This window comes from Anser anser, assembly GCF_964211835.1.
Source record: "Anser anser genome assembly, chromosome: W".
Taxonomy (NCBI): domain Eukaryota; kingdom Metazoa; phylum Chordata; class Aves; order Anseriformes; family Anatidae; genus Anser; species Anser anser.
The window spans coordinates 15242381-15263850 of record NC_139731.1 but is presented as its reverse complement, the minus strand read 5'-3'; the positions used below and the strand labels follow the sequence as shown (position 1 = coordinate 15263850).

At 44.2% G+C, this 21470-nt stretch overlaps 1 protein-coding gene across 7 annotated transcripts in view; it reads right to left on the bottom strand.

Moving 5' to 3' along the window:
* LOC310888631 (netrin receptor DCC) overlaps positions 1-21470 on the bottom strand; it is a 414661-nt gene that overhangs the window by 270962 nt on the left and 122229 nt on the right. For all 7 annotated transcript variants that reach the window (XM_083815528.1, XM_083815525.1, XM_083815526.1 and 4 more), the window contains one exon: positions 7592-7912. In XM_083815528.1, the coding sequence (XP_083671654.1) occupies positions 7592-7912 (321 nt within the window). The remainder of the gene's footprint in view (positions 1-7591; positions 7913-21470) is intronic.

Here is a 21470-nt window from a genome sequence, read left to right as displayed (position 1 = left end):
GCAAATTATACTGAACTGCTCGTGGTTAAGAAAATAACACGCTTCAAGTGTAGTCAAAGTATTTCCAAAGAAATTGCTTTGTTCTTCTATCATCTTAGAAGATAAATACAGCTACAAAATTCTTTGTGGCTTTTCTCAGGAAAACGTCCTGATTACTTATTCCCTAGTAGAAATGAATGCAAGAGGTCTACCTTTGAACCCTTTTGGGGTTATTATTGCATTTTGGGGTTATTATTATTGCATTTTTGGGTTGTTATTACTGCATTACGCATTACCTAGAAGAACATTGCCAAGAACCTCCCCAGAACATATATATTGCTCAAGTTGTGCAAATATCCTTCTTTTTTCCTGATACCTTGTGCCATAAGACACTGAACACTGCTGTTGGAAGAACGTGTATGATCTGGACATGCCACTAAGGAGCAAGAACAGCAAGAAGTTTGGTAAGCAACGTAGTCAATTTAAACAAAATTTATTTTTTTTTAGCCCAGAAAAAGGAAGAGGATGAGGGATCTGAGCAAGATAGTCAACACGTTTTTGAAACAAATTGAAACACAAGCACTGCTTCTTACAGGGAAGGATAAAGATGTCGAGGAGAAGACATTCAAGACTGTAATTTTAATTAAAAATAGGTGCAGAGCACTTGAAAAAGAGAGGATTTAACGGGTGGCAATGAGGGCCAGAGGCACTCAGTGCAATAAAGTGATCCCCACTGCCCAGAGTAGGGCACAGCCTGCTGGCCTCAGGCAGGGTTTTGGTTCACAACAGCCAAGAAAAGGGAAAGGGATGCTCCTAAAGGAAGGGTACACCTCCAGCAGGCCAAGCATGAAGCTGACAGTGCCAGGAGATAAACGCAGGTCGGGGTAAACGCAGGTAGGTCCTTCCTTGTTCAACCCATTGCAACCAGAGGGAGGGGGAGAACCGGCACAAAAAAAGCAAGAAATGCTTTCACAGCCAGCCTCAGACACACACCAGGGGTTGGAAAAGTGAGAAGTAAAGGCTGGTTCTCACTAAAATTGCTGCATCAGTTCTCACCTGTTCTGTCACAGCAGACTCAAATGCCAGCAGCTTGAAAGGTGCTTTTATATCAGGGAAAAAAAACAGAATGTTAATTTATCTCCCCAAAGAAGTTAGAAGCTGAGCATCGGTTTTCAGATTTAGGACATTACGCCCCACAGCACCTTCGCCCACTGCAATAAAGGACAAAGCCATGATATTCCTTAAGCTGGGGCTTAATTTCCCCAAAATCACCCTGACAGATCCATTAGACCGCAGGACACGGTCCTAAGGGAGGCTGTGGGGCTCTCATCACTTTGGGCTTGCAAAACCAGACCAGACAGATGATCGGCAGACACTGAGCGGGAAGAAACCTTTCCTGGAAGGTAAACTGGCCAGATGATGTACAGGCTGATATCCATCCCCAGCGCCGATGATCTATTACAGCCCATTATTTTAATTCACTCCATCCTCGTGCCCTCACTAACCAAGGCTGCTCCTTCCTCAATCCAATCTCCTCGAGCTCAACCTAAGTAAATCTCTGCCAGGCGCTGAAGACAAAAGCAAAAGCTTTTTCCTAAATGAAATTTACTAATTGAAACTGTATTTCTATTAGCAGCACGAGGGTAGGAAGAGCAGGAATTGCTACGGCATGCAATTCTGCCAAGCATTTCTCAACAGACTTGGGCTCTCCTGGTACTGGGAAGGGAGCACGGTCCTGGGGAAGCTGCTGCTCCTGAGTCACCCCCTAAAGTAATTTCCAAGTCAACAACCAAACTAAATTTTCTAAGTTGGAAGTGTTTCTGCTCATTATTGTGCTGGCATTCAGGCACTGAGACATAAGATAGAGTACTAGCAAAGACATAGCCTACTTCTCCAGTGCTTTAACCCCACTGAAGCTAATGGACTTCAGTAGAGCCATTCCCACCGCACATGGAGGGAGCAGGGAGTCAAGTCTGTTTAATGAAAAGGTGTAGCATCAGAAAGGTTATTTTCTTAGCGGGGAGAAAAATACACAGAGTTGGACTAAGAAAAGCTAGCAAAAACCAAAGCTGTGCATTAACCAAACATCGCAGGGGCTGTCGGATGTGGTTCTCTGCCCTCGTCTCCAAGTGGCACCTAAAGCCACTGGATTCGCAGTGAATCAGGAGCAATAACGCCTCTCCAAATAATTTATAGCAAAATAAAACGCTTTCAACTGTTCGGAATATCTTGATCTTTGAATATTTAAGCAGCACCTTTGTTTAAAGTGAAGGCTGAGCAAAATAACTGATTGCACCATGCCTAGACGATACTGCATTTAAATCATAACACAATGTTGGTTTCTCCATTTCTAGCCATTTAAGCCCACCTTCTATCTTATTCTTCACCCAAGAGGCTTGCATTACTGAGCCTCTAGATATGCTGTCCATCGTTTTGATTTGTGTTGGTTATCTCCTTGCTCCCGCTTTTAAAAGCGGGTGCATCTTTTGCAGGAAAAAAAAATCAGGACTTAAAACAGAGCAGCGTGTGAAGAGTCAAATATTTACCTGATCCCTGCTATTTCCTCTCAGGCTTCAGACCTGTTCCTAGCTTTATTAAGAAAGCACTAATGAACTTTAACGTAATGACAGAGCATATATTTGTACGCAAGTGGTGGATGTAGATTTTGCAAATACACCAACGGAACATTAAACAGGGATAGCAGGGAGCAAGCACTCAAATCGTCCACTCTATTAGGCAAAAAAACCACACCACCATTAAGCAAACGCACAAAGCAGTCCCAAAGGCGTTTGTTGTTCTGCCATGTGGCACGGATAGATATCAAAATCAGGTAGTGTTAAGAACCAAACATCAATTTCAATAGAGTTCCTATACTCTATGCACTATTACACATTGTATATGCTAAGTATGCATTTAAATAAAGTATAAAAGACATAAAATCCTGTTGACCACGAGTTCACAAATGTCCATTTTGCCAATTACATTGTCAAGAGGTTATACTTTTAATTCGAGTTTTCTAACTGTATTGTCTGACTTATCTTTTTTTTCAACTTAAATTAAGTTTTTGGAGCTCTAAAATTGGTTTTCAAGGGAAACCATTTTAGTTTTGTTCACTGCTTATTACGGTTGATGAATTCATATAAAATAGCCCAAAATCTCCTGTGATTGTGGTAGGAATAAACTGATTAAGTCAGTATTGGCTGATTTCAGTTTACAAATCAAGTTATACCTCCCCAACTGGGGATTTCTGAAACTCATTTTCCTCTGTTATAAAAAAAAGTGACTCTCAGTTTCAGGGAATGACAAGTATGCAACACATAAGACATTTTATTTACTCTGTACAATGAAGAGTTTCCTAAATTTCAGCATTAACGGGTTTCATGTGTTTATCCCATACTTGAAGTGATACCTCTCATGCCAATAAATGATTTTCATCCTCAGTTTATTAAATTCCCAAAACACGGGTAGGCAATAGTACCTAATATTATATTTCATGTTTACTCCACTTAGATTCAAGTGAGATTAAGAACTTCTCCATATGCGCCTCCAGGGAGGCTCCACATTTGCCATTTATCATCTTTAAATAGCAGACGAGCCTTTGTTATATTATTAAATGAACTATAACTAGGTGGGTTTTGTTCCTCCCCCAGGTAAACCTCTTGATTTCTGCCAGGACCCGATCAATGGCAACACACCCACTGAAGGAATACAACGCTGAAAGTCTATATGGGTTAAGAAGAACAAGTCAACTGAAGAATAAACTCATTAAATGGCATTTAAATGTAAAAATGCTACTCTTGTGACTCAAGAATTTACTGACACGCGGACCACACGGGCAACTGGTAGAGCATGGACGTGAATTACTTCTATACAGAGCTCCTACACTGCCCGAACATCAGCTGTTGCCAAAACCAAGGCATGGGTCTAAATGGATCTCTTGGTGTGATGTAGCTTATCCATTGCTTGCATTTTTTGGTTTTCTTTTTATGGTTTTACAAGGAAAGTGATAAACCATTTTCAGTAATTTTCTCTAGCTCTAAGTCACTATGACCACACCAAAAATTCCCATCTCATAGAGCCAGTCGTCACCAAGGGGCAGGACGCCAGCAGGAATTACCATATAAAAGTAAGCTCGGGTTTGTCATTTACTTTACCTCTGGTCTTTTAGAAGATGATGAAAGCCAGAACCTTTGAGAGCCTCATCCCGCAACTGTCTATAAATAGAGGTATAACACATGGGCAGTGTTGTTTCTATCTGAAATCCTACCAATTACAGTAAATACCAATGAACAGTAGTCTGTTAAATTGGGACTTTTAATAAGATGCTGAGTAGGAAGCAGCTCTTAGTTTCTCTCCATTGCTCTCATCTCCGTTTCAGCTAGGAGCTCTTGCACAGCTGGAACACGCTGAGGCCATAAAGACCCTCGAGAAGTTCTTTGAAACGGTGCATTTTCCCCCAGACGTGGCGAGCTTCATGCATAAAATCCTTGTCTTATTAAAAACAGCTTGCATTTGCTACGTTTTCTTTACTGAAAGCACTTTAAGCCACGAAAGTACAAGGGGGAAGGTTTCTAAAAGGACAATATACTTTCAGTACCTTCGAGTCTGTTCCAGGTGAAGTTGACTGTCACCTCTTCGCAGTGACTGCTTTATTGACTGGTAATGCTTTAAAAACCATGCTGAAATCACCCTCTGTCTTTATCGTGCAGAAGATATATGCCCCTTATGCATACCAACGGTTTGGGGATTTTAACCTCAGAAGACAAATGCTGATGCGTTCTGTTGGCAAACAGCGCGCCAAGCGCTTAAAATGCTGTGGACAGACCCGTGGTTTAAAAGTGACACCAGGATTAGATCGTAATTCAATGAGTGAATCGCTTCCTAAAGCCTACCTGAAATATTAAAGCTCGTCATCTCTCCTTGGAAGCCTTGCGAGAATGAAACGTTGCATAGACAAAGGAGACAGCGAAATGACGACGTGCCCCGTTGCCACGAACACAACCTTCCATTCATCAAGACAGCGCAACCAAACGCATCGTGGCTTTTGGATGAGACCCCCAAGCTGTCCAGAAAGTCTGTTTAGCAGCAACACATCATCATACGATCCAGTTTACAAGTGTTTTAACACTCAGAGTTCGACCTAGTCCCAACCCTCTCTGTAAAAGCAGCCTTTTCTGAAAATACGAAGCTTATTTACTGTGCCAAGCAATGATTAACACAGCCTACTGTAGTGCGAGACCTTCGCTCGTCCTCTCGCCCCCGTTCCCTTCCTGTCATGTTTCCATCTGCCAGTGCCTTAAGTCAGCGATGCTCTGCCAGCACTGCACGTTGACTCCCTCAAAAAAAAAAGCAAAAAAAAGCCACATTCTGCTCACTCGGGAATGCACGTCCTTCGGAGAGCAAAATACCTCTTCGTTTCTGCTTGAAGAACTTGCCGTCAATTTTAAATGCCATGCCTTATTCCACCTTATGATTTTATTCATTTATTTATTTATTTTTAACAAAATCAGAATCAGGGAGGTTGGAAGGTGACGAGCTTGCCTAGTCCAACCCACTGAAGAAATCAGGGACAACTACCAGTGGGCTCTTGCTGGGCTGTGTCCAACTGGGTCTTGAACATCTCCCCAGATGGGGACTCCGCAGCCTGCCCAGGCAACCCATTCCACTGCTTAATTACCCCTAGAGGGGAAAAAAGAGTACATGCTTAAGGAATTTTCCCATGTTTCCGTTTGTGCAGTCTCTTCACAGCTTTTCCAATTGGAAGCTCTCCCAGTCTGAGCCCAACTGGTCCTGAGCAGAGTAAGCCCACCTGTCCCTCTTCCTCCAAACTACTGATCACCACAGGAATATCAGATCAGGATTAGATCAGGATCTGCCAAACAAAGCGTAACTCTTCCTGTGAAGAGCTCCAAATTAGCGAGCTGGGCACAGCACCACAGGGAACAGTCCCATATGCGCTTTCACTTCGAAAGAGTAATTAGAGGGATTCCGGCAGTGGTCGCCAACAGCCAGATCAAGGCCAGACAACATCCTCAATTGGCAAGGAGAGCCCTACTTCTCAAAGCCCAGCTCTGCAGGCTCCCTCCAAGGAGGGCCAGGTAGTGGAATAACCCATTTCTTCTCTCCAGCTCTTCGGAGAAGAATCACTCCAGCACAGGGGTACATACGCTGCTATAGGATGGCAAGTTCAGAGCACACTTCTGGACTACCCTGGAGGACTAGTAAAACTGGTGGGAAAGGAGGTAGAAGAGAGTTAAGACTCTTATTGCCCATTTTAACCATTTATCATGAGAAAACATGTCTTTTCTAGATGGGGGGAGAGACTTAGGAGGAAGGGAAAGCACTCTTCAGGTTAAGAGACCTCGAGGCTGGAACAGACACCAAATTATGAAGGACACACTGGAGAGACCAGCCAGGAGGAGAGCTGTCTGGACTCCCTCCCCAGCATAAATGTTTAGGAAACTACCGGATAGCAAAGTTTCGCAGAGCTCCTGGACCGAACCGGATTAAACTTCAGCTTTGCTTTCTATCCCCGAGATGTACCAGAACAGAAAAACTAGATGCGTACAGACAGGACACACAGAACCACAGAAATGCACACTTCTCCCTGACACGTTGTCTTTTCTTTAGTGTAAGCACAAGCATCTCCTCCGAACAACGCGCTTGAACAAGCTCATAGCTCACCTGCACATCACATGCCACAAATATATATCAATCCCTTCTCAGCAGGAAGTAATTTACATCCTTTCTTCCAGGGTTGCTAATTGTCACCTGTACACGGCTGCTCAGCAATCAGGGCATCCTTTAACAGGTTCAAGTCAAAAGCAATCAATATTCAGCATCAAAAAACGCACGGAGAAAGCAGAAACAGAAAGCATCCCCTTAGAACTGACAAAACTCTGAAATAAAAACTCTCTGAACTCTATCACGTTCTCGTTGGCATTAGTAACTAAAGGGATTTTGCATTTCTCTGTACCTTTTTTTCTAAGGACTTCCAAACTTTTTCCTCCGATGATTAGATGATTAAGGACTCACCGCATCCTTCTACAGATTGCTGAAGAGGCAAAGACCCCCTTTTAAAGCTTCAGGCAGACGCCTTTCACAACGGCGTTTGTTCAATGAGAAGCTGGAAGCATCCTCAGACACCTGGTAACGTGCACTCGTGTTCTCTCTGCCATATACCTGCTCGACTGCTTTAACGGGAACACAAAGAGGCTGCCAGTTCCAGGGAGCTGCATAATGAGCTCCTGTCTACGACCAAGTTCCTGAACCATAAAAATCCACGCATTCAACACCCTACAGGAACTCAGCGTTTTTTGTGACCCTCAATTCATCGGAAAAATTCCCAACTGCAGAGGACTCCTCCGTTTTGAAGACAAATACACAGCAAATAACTCGCAGCAATAAAGAAATATTAGAAATATTTAAACAAGAATAACACCTTGTCAGAAATAAATGCCTGTTGCAGGAGCATCATATCTACCTTTACTTCTTTTGATGAGGGAGGAAACCCACTTCAATTGCTTTTCTCTACATTTTTCACTCTTTAAATAGCAAATCCTCAGCGTTTCCTGCAATCCAGAACGTAGCAAATAGGAAGTTTCCTCCTTACCTGCTACCATGACCTTCGCTGTCCGACTGATGATAGCTCCAACACCTTCTAGAGATGCTTCGCACTGATAGAGCCCTTCGTCCGGCTTGTGGTGCCTGGAGTGGACTATGTTTTGTATCAAGAGCGATCCGTTGGCCAGCTGCTGCCTCCTTTCGTCTACCGCCAGGTTCAAGAAGACCGCGTCTTTCTTCCACTTGATCACCGGAGCTCCTCGGTCAGATTCTGCCCTGCAGTTCAACAGCACGTTGCTTCCGCGCATGGTGACAGCATCAGAAGGCTCAGTTACGAACCTCAACGATGTAAAAGTCTTAATCTGGGAACCTAAAAGAGCAAAAACAGAGAAGGCCAGGAGTAAATATGGGTTACTCACTTGCACGTAGTGAACGTAAGACAGTTTCTTCGCAAACCTGCTTTGGGACAAAAATGCCTTTATCACTACAAACACAGTATGTGTAGATAAATACATCTTGTATATAAAAAATATTTATATGTAAACATGAAGACAAAAGGGGAAAAACTGTACAAGTGCCTATACAGCCGAGGTGAAGATAAATCCACCACGCCTGTTGAATTTTATTTGGAGAATTTAATTGCCTACACAACTTGCTCTGGCCACAGGTACCAAGATGCACTTCAGTACGACAAGTACAAAAGTTGTGGTAGCCCTTTTTCTTGAAGACCTTTCTCTTGAAGACTTGAGAGGAGAGCATGCCCAGGTACAACCTGACCATCCATCAGAAACAGCGCCAAAGCCTTAACCTGGTGGATCTCCTCCCACCTTGCTAGAGCAGCGCTCTCCTCCCTACCCAGTAGCCTGACCACTGCTTTCTGGTAGACCCAAGAAAAACAATGAGGTTATTCCTTTCTGCTGATGAGTAGAAATTCATTAACAAGCTGAAGAACGCATGGATGCAGTTGCATCAAAGGGCACGGTGCAGAACAGAAGGCAGCCCTTTTTCAAACTTAGCAGATAAAAGATTAAAAAAAACTAGTTGCAACAAGAAGATGGTTTTATAGATTCTTAGGAAGCTTTTGTTCAAGTTATAACAACGCATAAACTACTGCCTGACATTGTTATAGAAATTAATATTGTCACTGTATCTATAATTATTCAAGTAGACAGGTATCAGGTTTTCCTTTGAGGTATATAAATAAGATAGCCTTCAAAAATTAATGAAATATAGCAAAAAAGCAAGAGCTGCTCTCAGCTTGTAGAGCATTTCAGACACAATATCAATAGCACCATACGACCTAAACTTAGAACAACTTGTCTAATAACAGCAAGATGACAAATCAGAATATGATTTGTCTGTCATCCATCTTCATGCTCTGATCCCAATTTCTGGAGGAAGCACAGAGTTAGACCCAAAAATTGCACACTAGCACAGGGCATTTTTGCCGTTAAAAACCTGTATATAGATATGTCTGCAATGCACAAAAGTGTAGTTTTTAAGAACACGTTCCTGCCCGTTCTCCCAAAGACAACCAAGTCCCGTTTGTAAATCACGGCTCCTCGTTGGGCATTTTATTTATGTCACCAACACATAATACAGTTTAACACAGCTGTTTATGACAGCGTGTTAATGATGTTATGTAGCTATTATCACAAGTAAATAATCCACTTCTGCGGAAGAAATGGGGTTATGACAGCTTCCAGTGCAGCAAATACTGAAGTTAAACAAAGATTAACTTTCTTTTCATACAATTACCCTTGCAGTTCAGTTGCAATTTCAGCTATTCACATCCTTTGCAAAAGGCATATTTAGCCCAAATTGCTTTACTACAAGGGAAGTAACAGCCTGAATGACCTGGAAAGCTTTCTGAGCGCGAGGAAAATTCAAATATTCTTGGAAATATTATTCCTAGAGAGAGAAGCAACTGTGACATCTTAAAAAATGGGAGAAAATGACCGTATATTTTCAGAACCAATTATTCAGAACCAATTACTTGGAAATCTAGGCAGGATGAGAACATAATGGCCACGTTTTTGCAGTCTTGAGGTGCTGAAACAGAAAGGTGGAATAGCAGTCGAAGATTCCCCTACTACCTATTTGCGTATTTCAAGTATTTTTGAAGTATTAGCCCAGAGAAAGCCCAGGTGCAGTGGACCCTGGGTCCCTTTTCTCCTGGGTAAGGCTTACCTGCCCCAGCAGCTCCAGGGTTTCAGTTCATGCTGAAAGAGCGGCTGCTATAAGCTACTAACCTCTTTCCTAAGCAGGGCAGTGGACTTGTTTTCAAACAGAGATGCTAAACCTACAATTTAATCCTTATCGCAATAGCTCAGCTGAAACAGAAGGCAAGGAGGGAAGAAGACAAGCAGCCAGGCAGGAGAAATAGGAGATGAAGAGCTGCCACAAAACTTGCTGCGACACATTCTCATTTTCCCCATTTCCAAGTTTTGGTCTCCGTGGGAGCGAGTCTCTGCCTCTACCTGCAGCCTGCCCTGGGACACTTCACCGTCCCTGGGACTTGCTGCCAAGCTCTTTGTCTCCGAAAGACTTCAAAAAGTCAGAACAACGGAGGGCAGTGCTCTTATAACTGCTTTATCTGGTGTTGTAGATGCATTCGCCTTTTACATGCATGCTCACAGCTGTTGTTTGAGGTCCAGCACTCACATATTTGAAGAAAACACATTTGTAGGAAATTTAAGAGCACCGCAAGCCTGAGACTGATGAAACCAACGGGCCCAGGGCACATCAGTGCTTCCTTCTTCCTCCGCGTTCACAGAACGATGAGTACAGATTTATGACATCGACGGCTTAACTACAGACTTCAGTGGAAGCCCTGAAAAGATGAAACAACCTCCTGCACAAAGCGGCTGTGTCGGCTGCTCCAGGCACATCCACGTCAAACCGGCCTGCAGCATTGCTTGGAGATCCGAAGCTCCGAGGGTCAAGGAGAGAGCCCTTAGCAATAGCCCGCGTGTCCTTGAGCCCAAAAAAAAAGGAGAAAACTTGAAGATAACGCCCCCATCCTCAGCCCCTCGCCGCTTCAGCTATCAAGATATTACCCTATGCGATGACCTGCTTTGTGATACAGGAACGAAACTAATGGGCTTCTCACCCTGACAGGTAACATCACAGCGACGGCGAGGTTATCCTTCTCCAGGCCACGGATGAAATTAACATTTAAAAGATGGGGTCTGATGCGCTTCTTAATCACTCCCTGCCTTTGAATCCTCCGCTTTGCTGTTCCGCCTCTGTGAAATGTAATCTTCCAGGGTGGGTTTTTCCCCCCCCCCTTTCATGTTCTGCATCGCTTGCTTCCATTACGGAGAGGGAAGAGATGTCGCAGCTGCGAAAGCATTTGACCAGGCCACCCCCGGAGCTTTCGTCTTTTTTTTTTTTCAAATAAACATTAAGAAATAAGACTTTGGAGCACGGACCATTTGAGATGGGTGAACGCAGCCATACCCCCCAGCCCAACTCAGAGTCAGCAGCTGAAATAAGTCCATTACACTGAAGTGTATTTATGTACACCCAGTATACATTTATACAATATACATTATGTACACCCAGTATACATTTTCTCAGAGTATTTTTTAAATCCGCATGAAATTAGCTTAATGGTCAGGCTAATAAGCGTGTATTTACATGCTTAGGTAACACAATACAGCATAAAACTGTCAATTCTGTTTGCGCTAAATACACTAATATGATGCTTAATATATATATTTAAAGAACTCCTGTTTTAATGCTTTTATTATGACTTAGGATGTGCCTACCGTGGTGCTGAATAGTTCATCTCAGCTCCGAGAAGTTTTGGAAACCGAGCCTCGTGCCTGCGTTTGGCGTTCGGACGGGGAAATCAAACGTCGCCGCAAGGAATTTACAGTGCAAGAGCGTGTAGTACATGGAAGCACGGTTCAATTTTCATACAAACATCCAGTTCTCTATAGAAGTGCATGTACGCATGACTGCCAACGTTCCACAACATTTGATTTTTAAATGGTGCCACCACAGGATTTGGGGCCGCACCAAATAAAAGCGCTTATAACCACAACTCTAACTCCTCCAAATGTGTTGAATCATTAGGGATACTTACCTGGCTGTTCCATTTTCACTCAAAAGCTTTAGTTGGATTAAAAATACGGATTTAAGCGAGCTATCACTACGGGCAACGCCTCTACACCACCTTACCCCACTAGTTGGGGGGTCAGACTCCTCACAGCCATAAAAGACAAGAGCGCAACTACTTGGAAGACGGGATGAAGAAGAAGAGATCATGTCTTCTGATAGATGCCTGACCTTATATACTAGTTTTGGCAGAAGAAACATTATCTAGGCTATCTGAAGCTGAGTAGGTGCTGTTGCACACCCACAGTTGGCTCAATTGGCTCGTGCACGCGGTAAGACTCCCTCCGGGGCAGCCTGGGGACGAGGCAGAGCTGGGTCCCCGGCGCTGGGTGAAGGGGATGAAGGCAAGCTGTTCCCCTCCAGCCTGCCTCAGAACAGCGCAAGCAACTCTTGGCTGATGAGCTTCTCTCTTGAGATGCCATTTCTTCAAGCAGAAGTTGTTTACAGGCTTCCTCCCCATGCACGTACTGTCCAGCCTTAATTTACCTGCCCCCTAGAAAGGCACTCACCCCACCAGAAGAGTGGCCAACGCGAGGTTTCCCTTCCCCAAACCCAGCATCACTCACACAGAATAGCTATCAAGTCTTTTTTTTCACCTGAAGATAAAAGATAAAATGCCAAAACCCTCCTGATCTGACCGACTCTAGAGCTGAGTACGATAACCCACAGGAAAGGAAGTTATCTTTTTGGAGAGGCTTCGTAATGAAGAGATTCATTCTACAATAATCTGACAGCTTTTTTTTTTTCCTTCCTTGCAAAAAATCAGACAAGCCAGCCAACTGTGCAAACTCCTACTCAGCGCAGAACTTGCAGCCACCTACTTTGCTGAAGAGACTGAAAACCCGATCTCAAAAATAATAAATCGCGTTACTCTAACTGTAAGAGACAATACGATCTCAGTTGCCTTCAGTATTCTTCCACAGCAGGATAAAAAAAGAATCTGCCTTAAAGAAAGATGTTGGCATCAACCACTTATTTCTGTATTCTGGCTGAAAATGAGGCTTCACCTGCAGGAGCAGGGCTCATTTCGAGCCACGAGGCACGCAGATGCACGTGGAGGAGCTCTTACCTGGACCCTATGGCCTCGCCATAAAAAGATCTCACTGCCTGTAGGAAACCTGAGCAGAGCCCTGCGTTTTCTTCCAGCACGGGGGGGGTGGATTGGATTTTTATTTTGAGCATCCGGAGAAGACCGACGAACTGTTAATTGCACTGTCTGACTTGCCAGGGCAATTTTTTCCTCCATGGTTTTGTTTCAAATGCTTTAATTACGCGATCAGACAATCGTGTTATTTGCCGGGTTTTCTTCCTTCTCCCCAAAATAAATGCTACCTACACACGCCAATTTGCACAGAAGAGCTCCAGAGAGGAAAGAGAAGGAGCTAGAAAAGATGTGGCACTACACCTGCAGACAGCTGGATGGGTGCACAGCACTGCTTTCCATTTTAATGATCCTACATTTAATAAACTTTAAGATTAAGGAAGGAGACAACACGAAGTCCGGGAGTAGAGCAGCATTTTAGGGTGCCGAAAAGCATCACTACCAACTCGGAAGCTAATTTGAACAATCCCATTTAATTATGGGATTCCAGTGGAGGACTCCAGCGGAGACAGGTCTCCAGGAGGTTCGTTTCCCCAGTGTGCTGGAGCACCAGTGCCTAGCTGGTTTCCACTAAAATGAAACAAAACCGGATTAAATCACCTAATTAAAGAATACAGAGGGGATTAAAACCACGGAAGGGATTAAAGGATACAGGGGGGATGATGGGATGGGGCAGAGCAGCGAGGAACCTGAGCATCAGCGAGAGCTGGCATAGGAAACTCCCCAGGCAGCGGCGGAGGAAGAGTCAAGACGCAGGGCAGAAAAAAAAGAGGGGAAAAATAAAATCAATCCAGTACTGAATCCAAGCCAGGCAGAAAGGGGCTAAAAGGGGAGAGTTGAGTGGAATACAAACAAGGAAAGGCCCACAGCTCTGGCCAGATGCAGGCTTTTACCAGCCTTTGTGGAAAGAGTCAGACTGCCAAAGGGACACGAGCCAGCAGAAGAGATGCTCGTGCTCAGATGAAAGGGCAGGGCAATAGCTGGAGAGAGCAAGGACACAAAATGCACATTAAGGGGAAAAAGAAATCAGGTGAGGAGGAATAAAGGAGGGTGAAAAGAACAACCAGATACCGAGCTAAAACGTCAAGAGAGCAAATCAGCTGCTGGAAAAGGAAATCCCTTGGAAGAACTCTGAGCTAGAGATAGAAGGAGCAAAAACAAAGCCAGTCTTTCTATAGCTTGATTTTTTTTTTCCTCTCTAAATACATCTCAAAAAAAAGGACCGAGCAACAGGGACAAAAACATGGAAACAGAATCCACGAATGGGAACAGTGCTAAATTTAAAACCATCTCAGAGCAGCCTCCAGCACAAACCCCGGTGCTTCAGCACACGTGGCAGCGCTCGGGGAAAAAAAGCCACTTCTTGGGAAGACAAAACATTTAGACAGGGGGCTTTTTGTTTGCGTATTTGTTCGTTTCTTAAATGCATCCCTCCTTCCTCGGAGGCCATTTAGTAATGCAATAAATTAATTTGTACTTTAGAGTGAACTCTCTAATCCTTTTTTGTTCTCTCCCCTCCCCATCAAACGCACACGCTACCGAATTTGCATGTATTAGCATAATGAAACATTAATTACACAGTATTTTGGATGGGACGAGCGCAGAGCTTCAATCAATCTCGGTAACGTGCATCGGGAAGGTGAAAAGCGGCCGCCAGACTTATCAGGACAGCAGAATAGACACAAACGCATCAACGGTGCCTGTTGAGGGGGTGATTTAAACGCAGCATCCGAACCCAAAAAACCTTCAGAAAATCACAAGGAAAGCAATCAATTACGTTAATGAACGCAGACAAATTGTACTCCCTGTTTTTGTGCGAAACCAGGGCCGTGTTTGCGCCGGGGGATGAGCGGGACTGATCTGGCACATCCAATGCGGGGAGCAGGTTATCTCCTGCGGCGCGTTACGTGCTGTAGCTGCCAAGAATAACGCACGTGCACCCTCCCGCAACCTCCTGTGACTTCATGAGGCTGCTTCTGGTCTTCTCTCATCATCTGCAGCCTCTTCGAGCGCCGTCAGCACACCAGGCACTACCGCTGCGTCCCGGGGCACACCTTTGGGGCCAGTCCCCAGGTTTGGAGAGCATGGGTGCACCTTACACCCTGCACCTTATATCCAGGGCTGCCTAGACATAAAACAAGCCAGCACCCAGAAAAACAAGCCAGCACCCAGGAGAGGTGACAGGGGGCCAGTCGTGCCCTCCTCCCATTGCCGCGCATACAATATCTTCGTTATACCACTGTCCCTGCTCCCATTTACAAAACAGACAGCTCCTCGTGCAACCCTTGAAATTAAAAGTCCCCTACTTTCACTTGGTAAAAGGCTTCCAGGAAAACCAGAACGGTGCTCATTAAGGAAACAAACTGCGGTGCTACAATAATGGATGGGAGCGTTAAAGAAACAAATGGTGACTTCGCCCGCAGATCCAGAGCCCTTCCCTCCCCGCACAATGAAAACGCTCCGCGCCGGCCGACTGTGTGGCCTGAATGCATCATTTCAGCTGCTGGAAAACCCAAAAGAATTAAGATAAAAAAGCCTAATCTGAGCATAATCTGAGTCATAAAACATCCTCCAGCAATCGAGGCCGCTGTAGTGAGGGATTGCCAATGAATAACAAACCGCTCCCTTCGCGCTCCCTTAATGCATCAGCCTTTCCAGCAGAAACAAACACTCCATTTTGTTTCATAATAAATCACGGCTTCCTCGTTGTACTTGCTTTTAACTCCGTATCTCTCAACCACAGTAAGAGAAGAATGGAGGGGGCTGGACTAGACCACCTCTTAAGGTCCCTTCCAACCTCAACCACTCTGTGATTCTGCCCAAAGACAGAAAAGCCAACACTGCCAAACCCTAGGAACTACATAAACCTGAACGAAATTATTTTTAAAAGTCATTAGGTACAAAATAAACCCCACCTCTGGGATTTTGTCACATACCACCAACCCAAGACATTAGATTTTCCACCAACTGAGCACAATTTAAACATATCCCTATGACCCTTACTTGTGTCTTGTTGTCTTGCGGCAATACAGGGAGACCACTTTTTGTTTTATGAGCATCGTAACTGAAGTTTGAGTTATCACAGAATCATCTGGGTTGGAAGAGACCTCCAAGATCACCCAGTCCAACCTCTGACCTAACACTAACAAGTCCTCCACTAAACCATCTCACTAAGCTCAACATCTAAACATCTCTTAAAGACCTCCAGGGGTGGTGACTCAACCACTTCCCCGGGCAGCCCGTTCCAATGCCTCACAACCCTTTCAGTAAAGAAGTTCTTCCTAATATCCAACCTAAACCTCCCCTGGCACAACTTTCGCCCATTCCCCCTCGTCCTGTCACCAGGCACATGGGAGAATAGACCAACCCCCACCTCACTACAGCCTCCTTTAAGGTACCTTTGGAGAAGACAAAGCCTAATATACAGGAGGACAGATTTTCAGATTTTGGCTCTGACAGTAACATTACGTCGATTTCCATCCACTAAGTATTTGGACCTAGACTTTCAAGCCTACCTCACGACACGATGGAAATCTTCGCTCAAGTACCGCAACACGAGAGGACCAGCTCTTGTGGAAGATCAATATTCAGAAGGCATTCAGAAAGAGCCAGTGAAAAAAATGTTAGTTTTCAATGGTATTTCAAAGATATCATAGAGGCGTGTCCAAATAATATCCAAAGCTGTCAATACGAATTTTCTTGAAAGATGGATAGCTTTCATGGGGAAAATGGCTTTCTGCAACCCACGCGCGGTAAGCAGGATTTCTCATCACACCTGTCCTTCAAGCAGAGGTGTCAACAAAAAATGTTTCTATCTTCAAAGCCCAAGCCTCATTCTCTACCTGCCACCAAATACCAATTAAATGAGAATTTCCTAACGAGGAGGAAAAAAGGAATTAGCTCAGCAATTTCTGTTTGCTGAACACGACACAGCAGAACTCATCTGCGCGATGCAGTCTGCCAGAGAAGACCAAGAAATTGCTTCTCACATGAGACTGGGAAGGGGATAAGGAATACATCGATAGCAGAACTGCTATATGAGAAGCTCAAATGCTAAATAGTCTTGAGACTAAAAAGGCTTAGAAGTCAGAGCACAAAATTTAACCACCTGTAACTAAAACGCCGCACAATACCAGCAACTCCTGGTCAACTTTTTTTGGATTTACTTGCTCCACATAAAGCACACACCCTGATGTCCTCCTCCAAACCCTCCAAGTTCTCATAATAAAGCTGTCTGAAGAAGTTTGCCAGTTCCGAGGGAAAACAGAAGGCGCAGTCCAACACGATATTACTCACTTGAACGAGTTTCCAAATTGCAATGACTAAGATCGCAAGCGCGGAGTTGTAACTACACGGGAACCCATCGGAAACAATTTCGGCTCTGAATATTGCCATACGGTTCCGCTGATTTCGACGAAGAAAACCTACTCATGTGGATAATGCCATGCAGATGGGGCAGTGGCTTTGGGGACTTCTGCCAAGGCCGTGCCTGCTCTTAGCCACCCCTGCAGCTAAATGCCTTCTGATTGCAAGCGCTTCAAAATAAGTCACCTACCAAAAACATTTGCATCCCTTAGATACAGGCTCAGATTTATGCTGTAGCCACATCTGTGTCCCGTTTCTGTTTGAGGTTCTACGGAAAGAAAACCGCTAGGAAACTTGAAAAAAATCAAGCCAAAGGTTCAATTCACAAAATTTCAGGAAAAAAAAAGCTCTTTAGGGTACACCTCAGTCTGTAAACCACACATTGAGCAGAAAGGCAGCTTCTGGAAATAGTAGCAATGCAAAATATAACGAAATATTTGTTAAAGATGAGGATTTTAAGTGTTGTAATTGTTTTCCCTTGTTCTGTAAATTCTGCAACAGCTTTCTCAAAGGCCAACTGGCACAGCCTTTGGAGACTCAGCTCCCCATATTCCTCAGCTGCTATACATAAATGAAAGTACGCAGCACTGAAGGTCCTTCGCTTCCTGTAAAAGGGAAATTGAGAGACAAAATACACAAAGTTGGGGTACTATAATAGGAGCATGTGAATGAAGCCACTTGCTGTAAAAAAAGCAAAGGTTAGGAGCAAGCATTTTAATTCAAATTGCTGACACTCACGTAGATAAACAGCATTTGATAATTCACCGAGGTGCTAAAGGGGTTTTCGCTCCCAAATGGCCCATTTCAACCAATTATGCCAATTAATTAGGAAAAAAAGGATGGAATAGAGGTGCTTTGGTTTCTCTGTGAACAAGGATCAGAAGAAAGGGAAGCCACTTACATTAACAAGCATCCCTCAAATCTCCCCGGCTGCCAGTCCGTGTAACTTTCACCCCCTACAAATCCCCTACAACATGAAGTTCTCTCGCCCCTTCGGGTTAAATATGGACGCAGCCACGTTAGAAAGAGTATGATGAAGTTTTTCCCCCTCTTCAGCTTGACCACCTGTAACGATTTCCAATTACTGTTCTGCCCTTACCGTCAGAAGGGTACTCACTTCAAAAGCCAGCAGATATCATGCCTCATTTTTAATTTAATGATCGGATCAGAAAAAAAAAAAGCATCTATTAAGAACAGATCTTCCAACACTATTAAGCTGAAGTATCCCTAAATTAAGCAGAAGTATCCCTAAAAATCCTAGCTCTGTACACAAATTGCAGGTTAAGCTTCCTTAGAAACACAAACGTTACCACTGTAATAATAAAGCCTTCCACTTATACTGTGTTTTCCCCAAAATACTATATTTTAAGTTATACACAAGCATTATCGAAGTGCCACGGGGCACTTTTGGGTCTCTTGGCCACATTTTCAAGCTGCGCTGCGGCACAATCCGGTGCCAGACACCCAGCCAGCACAGCCCCTTCTCAGTGCATTTGTACTCCAGCTGGACTACATTTTATTTAACTACCAGACACCATAGCTCCCTGAGCCCAAGAGCTCCCACTCCGACACAGAGCAGACCTTTTCCCCTCCCGGTCTCTCATTGCCACCCGTGTTGAGCTCGGGGCACGAGCCATCCCCTCCCTGCCCCAAAAGCAGAGCTCAGCCATCGCTTGCCGATGCAATAACTCAAAACATTTAGACACCGCTTGGTGAGCCTGAGCAAGGAGCCAGGGATCACGTCCATCACCTCCCTCCCTGGGAGAGCTGCCCGTGTCCCCCCCAGAAAAAAATGTAAATTGTAGATAATGTTATTTTTAAGAAGAATCAAGCTTATGCGGTTATATAGCACTGCAGAAATCCCTATGCAAAAAAATCCAGCGTGCAACAAAGCAAGTATCTACGTTCCCCAGTTTACTTGCATTCCTTTTAAAGAAAGCAGATCCCAGTCTTCACGAGAATATTGTTTCTCAGGTTCCTTTTTGAACATCTAAACCAAACACCGTCCCTCTACTCACAGAGAAAAAAGAGGGCCCGTAGCTTGTTAGGAGTTCAGGTCCAACGCTGTAGTAACTAAGGGCATCTCATTAAAACAACAAGTATTTTTTCAGAATATTGTATGGCAGAGTTTCCATCAGCTGCAAAGATTTTGGCAACAGTCGTCATATAGTATTGATTTTTGGCCAAGCCTCAACTTTTTGTAACCGGATCTAGGGTGGAGACCCAAGCACGCATCCCACTGAAAGAGACGGGAATTTAATCCAGGCAGCCTTTGTGTTCCTTCCTCCAAACTACAGGTTTTAGGCCTTCTCTTTATTCTAACCATGGTTTTCAGGGGAAAAAAAAAACTTGATTGGGGCCAAAAATCAATTCACTACTTTCTCTTTTGTGAAGTCAGACGTTAAAAAAGCTAAGCGTACATTCAATTTGGATGCGTCTCCTGCTTTTCTCATCACTCTGGTCTTTTCTGTATTGCACCGTACTGACGATTTCAGCTCTCATGCAAGATATAAAAACACACTAGTTACTAAAATACTTTCAGTATTGATTTATCTTGCTGGATTTTTTTCTCCAGAGTTTCAAGTCAAACAAAAGCAGCCAGCAGAAGCAGGATAAGCAACCAGAAATAAGATGGCAAACTAGAACAAAGCTTATTTTGACACATCCTCTTGCGTAGCGATGCTCCGTCTGTACCCAGCAGGCTCAACGTGGACCAAGCACAACATGGCCTGGGGACACAGAGGGGACACAAAATTCAGAAGTGTTTACAGCTATTTAGCCCCAGAACAGCAAAAATTCAAGGAAGAGAACCCAAAAAAGCAGCTGTTGGTCACAACCTGCAACACATACACCACCAAAATGTTTGTTTGTATGACTAAGGTTTTATCAGATGTAAATATGCAAATGCATCTGTTCAGCACAGTTGAGGCTGAAGCGTTTTCACCCCTCCAACAGCTGCACGTTTAAGCCCTCCCCAGCACCACCATCGTAATTAACGTGCGCATCCCCAGGACATTTCTTTCCTCAACTTCTGATATGTTTATTTTTATTTTATTTTCCGCAGCACTGTTGATTTCCCCCCAAGAAAACAGCATTTAAGCTACCTTAGAGCCACCGGTATCATTCATTCACAGCCCTGCCAGAGCCTCTCTAGTAAATATTTCAGCAGACAAACATTGAGGAAAGATGTACAGTAATATAGTGCTCGTGTCATTGCCAGGAACTGTTATGAGTCAGTGCTTATAGGCTTTATTTTTTATTTTTTTTTTGAAAGACATGATATAGATCAGGAGGAATGGCCGGAGCTGGATTAGATATTTCACTGCCGTGTCCTTTGAATAGGCAGACACTGAATTGAAAGCAAGAGCAGGACAGTTAGGAGATGCTAACCCAAACCACTATCTGCCTCGGTACTAAATCCCGTTTTGAAATTACCATCGGTCTTTACACTAAATCCCACTTTAAGAGCATTTGGAGCTGAAAACTTAAAATATATTGCGGTTATATAGCAGCTATTAGTAATGCGTGTTACACAGCTTTATGAAGTGTTAATAAACTCAATAATAAAAATATATTAATATACAGCGAATTTTTAATTATGAGATGCAATTAGGGGTCATTTGTCTGCTTTTAATCACGCTGAGTAATTGGCTGCCTTGCTTCCCACTGGTGCATTTATCATTCTTTAGGGAAGCGGCTTCAGCATATGCGGCCAGTAATGTTTCATACCTGCCTCACACCTACGTGGACCACCCCAAGAGATACAGGAGTGATTTGGGCTCCCCGGGAATGAAACACCACCGCCTGGAAGCTCTTGACCCCCACTTTTACCCAGGTAGGATTGACTACGGGGCCACGGCCGGAGAAGGCAGCTCCCACCATCTGGGCTCATCTAGCGAGGCGACCCGCAGGACAACACGACAGGAGGATTTACGGCAGGATTTGAAAGCCACCCGGCCAAACCAAGATACCGATGGTCCACAGCTCCCTGAAAAGACAGCCTACGATTTACTGTGGTTAAGAGCAGTCAGATATTATTCACTGTAATACACTTCAGCGTTGTACAGAAACCCTGCGCTCAAATACAGAGATTGAGTTTCACCACTCACTACAGAAACAAGCACAGTTTCTGCAGCAAGTCGAGCAGCAAAACCTTTTCGGTGGCTAAACCCACGTGGCACGTAGATAACGCTGCCTACAAGCTCGCTTCTGAGACACGTCCGGGAGCCCACAGATAACCGAGCAGCCTGCCAAACGTGCCGACCGCTGAACCTCCGGATCTCTATCACACCGCTGAAAGAAGAGAGACGTGAGAAAGCTGAACCCGCGAGCCCTA